This window comes from Rhinichthys klamathensis, unplaced genomic scaffold (genome assembly GCF_029890125.1).
Source record: "Rhinichthys klamathensis goyatoka isolate OS25496 unplaced genomic scaffold, OSU_Roscu_1.1 h1tg000395l_1, whole genome shotgun sequence".
NCBI lineage: Eukaryota > Metazoa > Chordata > Actinopteri > Cypriniformes > Leuciscidae > Rhinichthys > Rhinichthys klamathensis.
The window spans coordinates 2,218,225-2,226,879 of NW_026606897.1; the positions used below are offsets into that span (position 1 = coordinate 2,218,225).

General features: G+C 37.7%; 1 protein-coding gene across 1 annotated transcript; it reads left to right on the forward strand.

Moving 5' to 3' along the window:
- The first annotated feature begins 1,530 nt into the window (after positions 1 to 1,530).
- On the forward strand, positions 1,531 to 8,019 carry macc1 (MET transcriptional regulator MACC1). Its single transcript, XM_056234415.1, has 5 exons — positions 1,531 to 1,636; positions 2,941 to 3,099; positions 3,429 to 5,470; positions 5,559 to 5,747; positions 6,956 to 8,019. Exons 2-5 carry the CDS (start codon positions 2,982 to 2,984, stop codon positions 7,157 to 7,159), a joined length of 2,553 nt encoding a protein of 850 aa, XP_056090390.1. The 5' UTR covers positions 1,531 to 1,636; positions 2,941 to 2,981; the 3' UTR covers positions 7,160 to 8,019.
- Positions 8,020 to 8,655: the final 636 nt, after the last annotated feature.

The window sequence follows — 8,655 nt, forward strand, 5'->3', positions numbered from 1 at the left end:
AGTTGCCACAGATGTTAATTTTGAGCATTAGGATTGCATTATCAATGTAAAGATCTTTGGTTGCCTGGAAGCATGTGATTTTTTTATATTTTGTCTTTTATCTTATTTTCATGGAATACATGTGTCATGCACTCTTTCCAAGTTGTGTTAATATCATAGACTGTAAAAAATATGTGATAGTTTTGCAATAAGTCTTTTTGAAAGCAGTGTTCAACAGGATATGCAAATAATCATAACAATGATTTTCATCAGGATGGAAGAATGATAAAGCTGTTTAGCGTATACTGTCAAACGCTAAAAATATCATGCAAGTGAACTTTTTGGGATGGGTCGAAATAAAATGCAAATGTTTGATTTAGATTAAATTTGTTGAAATACATTTTTTTAAAATAATGAACTGAAATGTATTTATTAATAGGTTAATTTCTATAAAATTTTTTTAATGCATTTGTCTTATGAACGAACATGAATTAACACTTAACATTAATTACAATAAAACGTTTAAATTAACATTAACCTAATTCATGCTTTAAAAAGCATTGTTAGATCAACTACGAAATGGTTACAATGCATTCATATCTGAACTAGCTAAAGTTAACCACTAGAGGGTGGTCACTGACATTTAAAGGAATAGTTCACTTAAAAATGAAAATTCTGTCATCATTTACTCACCCTCAAGTAGGCTAGTATACTCACCCATTGACTATGTACTATGGACAAATACTATGGAAGTCAATGGGGATCCATCAACTGTTTGGTTACCGACATTCTTCAAAATATCTTATTTTGTGTTCAGCAGAAGAAAGACATTCATACAGGTTTGAAACAACTTGAGGGTGAGTAAAAAAATGACAGAATTTTCATTTTTAAGTGAACTATTCCTTTAGTTAATGAGTCAATAGCACACCTGCTGAATATGATTTTTATATTACAGTACTCCTTATTAATGAGATATTATTATGGCTAAAAACTTGATGTTTGAGAACACAATTTTTTGGATAAACTGCACTTTCAACATGACATTTGAAAAAAGTTTTAACTATAAAAAAAAAAAAAAAAAAAAAAAAAAACTACCTCTCAATTTTATTAGTGAATAGCCAGAGAGGAAAACTGTAGTTTTAACCTGGTTGTCTTAAAATTTTAAGTTTATTGAAATAAAAAGTTGTTTATTTTAAACCATAATCTTATTTGGTGAATTTATAAGACCTAGGCCTACTTACAGAAGCAAATTTAGGAAATTTATGGAAAACAATCTTTGTGTTTGCTTTGTTAAGACTATTACTAATAAATTAAAATATTTGCATTTGAAGTGCTGCTGCTATAGTTTGATTTATTTTCAAACAGAGGCACATTTTTTCCTCTCATGAATTTGCATACCGAAACCTCTTTTTTCCATGGAGTTTCAGGTGTTGCAATGCTCTGTGTGTGTACATAAAGTGGAGGCTTGTGGGTGGTGGAGTCTGCGAATGACGTTCAATACACGACGTTTGAATGTTTGGTACTACGTATCCCAGTATGCACTTCTCCACTATTCAAGCAGAGAGGCACACAGAAGTGTAAGGTGTACAGTTGGTGTCACTCCCCGCTGATTAAAAAGTTCTCGTAAGGACTGAGAGGAAAAAATACCATGGTTCAGGTAAGTGTTTTACATTTAAGCAGGTTTAAAATATTTTTTACTAGGCTATATAGGCTATAATTGTCCAACCAAAGCACGAATAAGTAAAAAAAAGAGAGACGTATTTAATTAGCCTACATCAAGTATTTCACGTGTTTTGATTTGATGTGCATGCATATTGGAGGACAGCGTGTCTTGTGTGTCGTCCTGGCGTTTTATTAATCCTTAAATTATTACATGTAAGCGATTTAATTAATAGAGAAACTTGGAGAAGAATAAAACGCTTATGTTTTTAATGTGGGATGACGTTTGCATGCGGTATACAGGACAAACAGGTGTATTGTGACGTGGCTGATGCAGGGCGTGTTAGCGCGTGTTGATTTGAATAGAGAACTCAGCCCTTTACCATACACTGAGACAAAGCTTTGTATAAGAGACACTGATATTTAGACAAGACAGACCTGTTTCCATGCATTGCCACTGCATAATACGCATTTAATGAGTCATTCCCGGAGACAGGACAGAGAGGATACTGGACAGTGATTCAGAGACTCATGACAGAAGAAAATGATTCTGAACAACAAGAGAAGTTTCGCTGACTGACTCAATGAGACTCTTTATGAATAAAGTTTGAGTCATTTATTTGTAAACGTCTATTGTTGAATGTTTACTGTTTTAAATAAACTGCATAATTCAAATTATTAATATGATTTTGTTTTTTGTGAAAACATAAATTGTATGTTATTATGTTCAAAAAGTTTAATGTCAATTTATTTACGGTTTCAGTAAGAAGACTATTGAATTCTCTAGCTCTTTACAAAGGCTTATATACTGGTTCAGAACACTTTCCTGAAGAACCTGTAATAAAACATCAAGCAATTAATTTTCAATAACCATATAGGGCAGGCAAGTCAAGATACAGCAAAAATGATCTTGATAAGAGAGGTCCTTACTGAACCCAATTGAAAAAATATATATTTTTAAGAATGTAAAATCAGATTAGACTAGATTAGAAAACTTTATTAATCCCCATAAGGGGAAACTCTTTTGCCACCATTGCACATTACAAACAACACAAATAGACAATTAAACATTAAAAACAACAACACAATCAATCCATGCAAGGAATTACACAACTTCATTAAAAAACATAACTGCAGTATGAATAAAATACCTTCTAAATCGCTTTGTAGAACACTGAGGCATCACTAATCTTCCACTAAATTAACTTTTAAGTCCACTAAAAGTAGGGGATGACCTTCGTAAGATAGGATAATTTTAAATTGTGCCCTGGTTCTCTTAATTTGTTCATTCTTTTTCAATAGCTTTGACATTAGAGACAGACATTTGATCTTGGATATACAAAATGGCAGCCGCAAAGATAAAGTCAAACAGTCATTCAGGAAATCTGCTTCGGAGTAGATCGGAGGGGACGCTGATAGATATAGACGAGAATGTGACCATCAACAACAACAACCTTCATGGTAATTATGAATGTCTCTCTCTCTCTCTCTCTCTCTCTCTCTCTCTCTCTCTCTCTCTCTCTCTCTCTCTCTCTCTCTCTCTCTCTCTCTCTCTCTCTCTCTCTCTCTCTCTCTCTCTCTCTCTCTCTCTCTCTCTCTCTCTCTCTCCACTATTTTAATCAGCCACTGTATTTCCATTGCATTTGTTAAATGTGAATGACATTTTCAAAATATTATATGCTTCATAAATATAAGATACTATGCAAACTAATTTAACTCATAAAAAATACATGTATTATGATTTTGTTTCTCAGCTCTCCTGTGACATTTGAAATCTTCTCTTTTCTTAGGGGGTTATGCTTATGAGATTGGAAAAACCTCTGAGTGGCCTGTCATACCGAAAGAAATGGAAAATTCGAAACAAACTACCAACCCCTTCTGGAATCAGATGGGGAAGTCAAATCCATTCTTAAATGATATCGTCCTCACCAGCACCTATGATTCTGGAGTGTCCATGCTGAAAGAGGATCCCTTATCTCTCTTCAACAGTATTAACGAGGACTCTCTTAGCACATCATCAGATGAAACAAATTTTGCCCATCTTTTATCACCCAGAAAAAACAATTTAAACCGATCTGGGAGGTGGAGAAGTGCCTCGGATATACTTGACAGCCTTGAGAAGGAGGAGGACAAGAGGTCAATGAGACTCAGCTCTCAAGAACCGTTCTTGAATCCTGATTTTGAGTGGTTGAAGAATGACAGAGAAGCTTACAAAATGGCTTGGTTAAGTCATAGGCAGTTAACCAGGTCCTGTTTGGATCTTAGCCTAATGAAACAAAGTCTTGGATGGGCCCAGACTCAGGCCACAGACATTCAAATCTGCTGCAAGATTGACCACGCTGGAGGCTCTGTGCAGTTGCCAGACTCCGATATCACTGCTCATGTTCCCCAGGGACACGTCCCCCCAGGTGAGATCCAAGAAGTTGGGCTCAAAGTTCTCCTCGATCCACCCACTGGAATAAACAACAACTACACCACAACTCTGAGCCCTCTTTTAGAGGTCAACCTCAGTAACCACAATGTTTCGGGGGGCATTTCGCTGGAAATGAGAATGGCTGCTAAAGTAAAAATTGACCCCACAAGCCAAGTCTTAACCTCTTTTGTGGGTCTAGTCTCTCAAAGGAAAGAGGGACCTTATCAGAAAATAAAAGACTGTTACATATACAATGATGTGTTACAGATGAAGCTCCATGATTTAAAACCACACATGTATGTCATAACTGCTGCTGAGGCCACTGTTCTGGAGCAACCTGCAACGTCAGTATGGGATTACTTGGATCGCCAAATGACAGTGGCCGTCTATGGTCCCAAGCACATACACCCATCGCTCAAAGTAGTGCTAGTCATATTGAACCATAATAATATTCCACCCAGGCTCCCTTTCTCTGATATCCAGAGGGGTAACAGGAATCTGCCCCCTGTTGTCTTGGAGCTTTGGGGAAAGCATCAGTTCAACCCACAGGGTCTTCAAGATCTTCACATTGCTTCTAGAGTGTTGGATCCAAACTTCGAAGTGAAACCTGTGGATCAGAATAAAGAGGTTAAGCAGGAGCAGCTTAAAGCTGGAAAAGTGCTCCATCTACCGTTAGATCTGGTCAAGGGAGGTGGAGGTGAAATGAGTCCCTTCAAACTTAGCATTGAGGTAAAGGATGCCAATAGTCTCACTTTGGGAGACTTTTATGTCACCTCCCCTGAGGCTGCCCCTCTGAGGTTAGACAAAAACAGCCAAAGGCGGGCAGATCGCCAGAGGGAAGTGACGTCCATTCCAGAGGAATCAATCCCAGAAATACTCACCCAGAAGTTTCAGGACAGACCTGTAGATTTACATTGGTATGGGGTAGCGATAAAATCGATCCTCAGACAACCGAGAGTGGAATATCTCCTGGAATACTTTAAAGGTGATACAATTGCTTTGCTTTCTAAGGAAACCGTTAGATCTATAGGTCAGATGAAGGTTAAGGAATGGTACATCGGCTTTCTTCGAGGAAGAGTCGGCTTGGTGCACTGTAAGAACCTAAAGCTCATAACCAAGGACCAAGTCATCGACTTCACTGGAATTAAGCTAACCACGCCTGTTCTCTTGGATAATGTGACAATTCCTTTTAAAAAACTCACCTACATGTACTCTGCTATTCAAACCTTGGTCACGGAGCACGTCAAAAGCTGGAGAAAATTTGCTGAGGCTCTCGGTTACTCCGAGGTCTCGGTTGACGCCATCTCTAGGAGACATGCTGAAACTGAGGCAGAGAAGGTGGCCTGTGTTCTAGAAAAGCTCAAGGAAGACTGTCATGCAGAGAAGATTAAGAAAAAGTTCCAGCATGAGCTTATCACTGTATGCATAGTTTATTCTGACATACATTTCTGCACAACAATATTTTGAGGAAAACAAGGGTTTTAGTAATTATTTATATTCCCCACAGGGGTTGTTAAAGATGGATGTTCAAGGCGTAGTAGCCCATCTCATCCAGGATATAGTGATTCTGTCCACAGCAGTGGAGCTTGGAGTGCGATGGCGGGAACTTGCCGAGCGACTAGGGAAGCTCTCCAGCTCCCAGATTGCTGCCTATGAGGCACCACACAAAGGGAAAAATGGAGAAGTTAGTGCACAGGTGAGCTAAAACTCAAAAAGAAATCTTCAGAATAAGCTCTAACTAGGGGTGGCACGGTACATGAAAAAACACCCGAACCGTTTGGTTCGCTTGTCTCGGTTCGGAGCGTGTGTGCGTCTCACGGTTCGACGCATGCGCAATGTAGCCTCGTGCCCGTATGTGACCTCAGACGTGCGAAATAAGACGTGTGGACATACAAATGAGGCTTGTTTGACTTGAACCGGCGTTGCACAGAGCGATCGGTGAATAACATCAAAGTACCGCGAGAGCGACGGCTCCGTATGCTTTTCAATAACTCTCGCGGTACTTTGATGTCATAAACCGATCGCTCTGTGCAGCGCCGGTTCAAGTCGAACAAGCCAGTAAAGTTGGAGTATGGAGTGCTGCAGGTCACGTCACACGGAGAAGTGGCAAGTGGGAGAGATAAGGAAGGCTAATGAGGATGCGCCAGCCAGCGTCGTATAAGTCCGGTGTGTGGGAACATTTTGGATTGAAAAAAATGTATCCTCACTCTCAGGGAATAGAAGCATTGTTGATACTGTTTTTGTGTTGAGGTTGAACTTATGTTTCACTTTATGATTATGGCCTTTGCTATTGCTATAGCCTAATTATAGTAAATTATGTTTCATGTATTTTGACTTATTTAAAAGAGTTTTAAGAGTTCCACTCTACACTTAAGTTGGCAGTTTGATAAATGCAAGTTAATTTCAATCTTTGTGTGCTAAAAATGCACATAAGTTCCTGTAGAGATAGTGATACACATTCTCCTTTTTTTGCCAAATAAACGAAAAGCATGTCACAAATGTCTTCTCTCTTGCTGTATCAAAATCTCACGAGATGGTCCCAATAATGTGCTTAAAGTCAAGTCAAATTCAGTTTGTGCATGATATAACATTTTTTTTAATACTGTATCCTAAATTGTGGATAATTAAGCTATATATCATGCTGAAGTACATTTCTGGACTGTTAAAGATTTAAAAAACAACAACAACAAGAACCGTAGAGAACCGAAAACCGTGACCCTAAAACCGTGATACAAACCGAACCGTGGGTTTTGTGAACCGCGCCACCCCTAGCTCTAACCCTATCCTAGTCATGTCATGCTATGTCATATCAATACTTAATTATTATATTATTATTTATCCAGTCCTAGTCAATCATTTGCCATGTCATATATTTGATTTGATTTATTGTTCTTTATTCAATAGTCAATGTGGAAGCCTGCATATGACTTCCTGTATGCCTGGAGTAAGCGATACGGGGACGGCTACAGGGATATGATTCAGGACCTTCACCTGGCCCTGGATAAGATGAAGAGCCCAGTGACCAAGCAGTGGAGACAGATTACTGGAGCGCTCATCACTGCCAACTGCATGGAGGTCCTAAGGGCATCTGCCTTTCTCAGAGGTTAGGGGACAACTCTTGGAGCACCTGCACTTCATATTGAGGTGGTTGAATTCATGCTGATAGCTGTGCCATATTTTTAGACATCATAAATATCTACATACATCCATTCTTTGAAAAGTACTGAATATTTGTTACTGTATATACATGTCTGTATATTATATGTGTTGTATTTTATAGACACTTTATTTCATGTTGAATTCACTGACAAACTTGTGAAAACCTTTGTCTTTGAGTTTGCTACGAAGTCCCTTATGCAATATTAATGTTTTAAAGGGTTGTTGGTGGAAAAAGAAATAGGAAATTTGTTTGTTAATTATGATTGAGATGAAATCTGAAATATTTTCATTCTAGATTAACTGCCTCAAGGTCATCAGTTTTCTTTGTTTTTCTTAAACAATTTAGCTTGAATTGTAATTGTCTATATGAGTATGTTTTAATATTTAAAGCTGTATGTGGAATATCTGGTTAGTGTTACATGCATTTTGGCTCTCCTGGAATGTGACTCGGTGTATCATTATATCGATAATTTCACTATCCCAGGATATACCGTTATACTAGGTATAATATCTAACGTCATTTGTTACACTTAAGTATATTGCATGATTCTGGCAAATTGTATTTATCTATTTTTTGTATTTTGTGTTTTTCTAGTTGTCATTTTAAGTGTACTAACTACAGTGTTTAAGAGTGAGGGTCCTTGCTTAATTGAAAACTTTTCCTGTGTTAGAACAGTCTTAAATCTATGTTGTATTTTTTAATGCTAATACACTTTGAGATATGTTATAATAATTAAAATATAACCACTTATGTCATGAAGGAGCTCTGTAATAACGGGCAAAGATACTAATAAAAACGGTTTTAAGTATTTTACTCTCAATTACTTCTTCAATTGTTTAAAATATCTCCTCATTTGATTTAATGGGAAATGCACAATGGGCAGCATATCATAACTGCACATGACACTATATTGCATTCTGGCTAGTGTAGCGATGTGCAGCTCAGCCTCACTTCCTTTCACTGATTTAAAGATGATGCCATTATTTTGACACCAATGGGTTTTCCAGTGTGTGACCTCAATGGCACCGCTTCATTTACAGTACAGGATACTTATAAAGCTCATTAGCCTTCAGTCATGCTAGACTATCTGAACTATTTCAAAAGGAAGTACAGTCCGTTGCTTAGAGATCTTGGGCGTTCTCAGTCACACATCAGCAAAGTCTCTTAAAATCCCCAACCTTTCCTAAAAATGTTAGCTCACCAAAATGTACTTCACCCTTTTCTGTGATATCTGTTGCATATTTAACTTGCATGTTTACCAAGGCCTTATCCTGCTAAGAGGGTTCAGTGTCACCCTCTAAATGTTCAGCTCAGCTTAGCTGTATTGGCCTTTTACCAAGTCATGATTATGTAGGCCTACTATAAATTACGGCATAAAAGGAAATGGATGCTTTTTGAACTAAGGGATGGTTCATTAAAAACAAATCATCAATCATTGCTATTT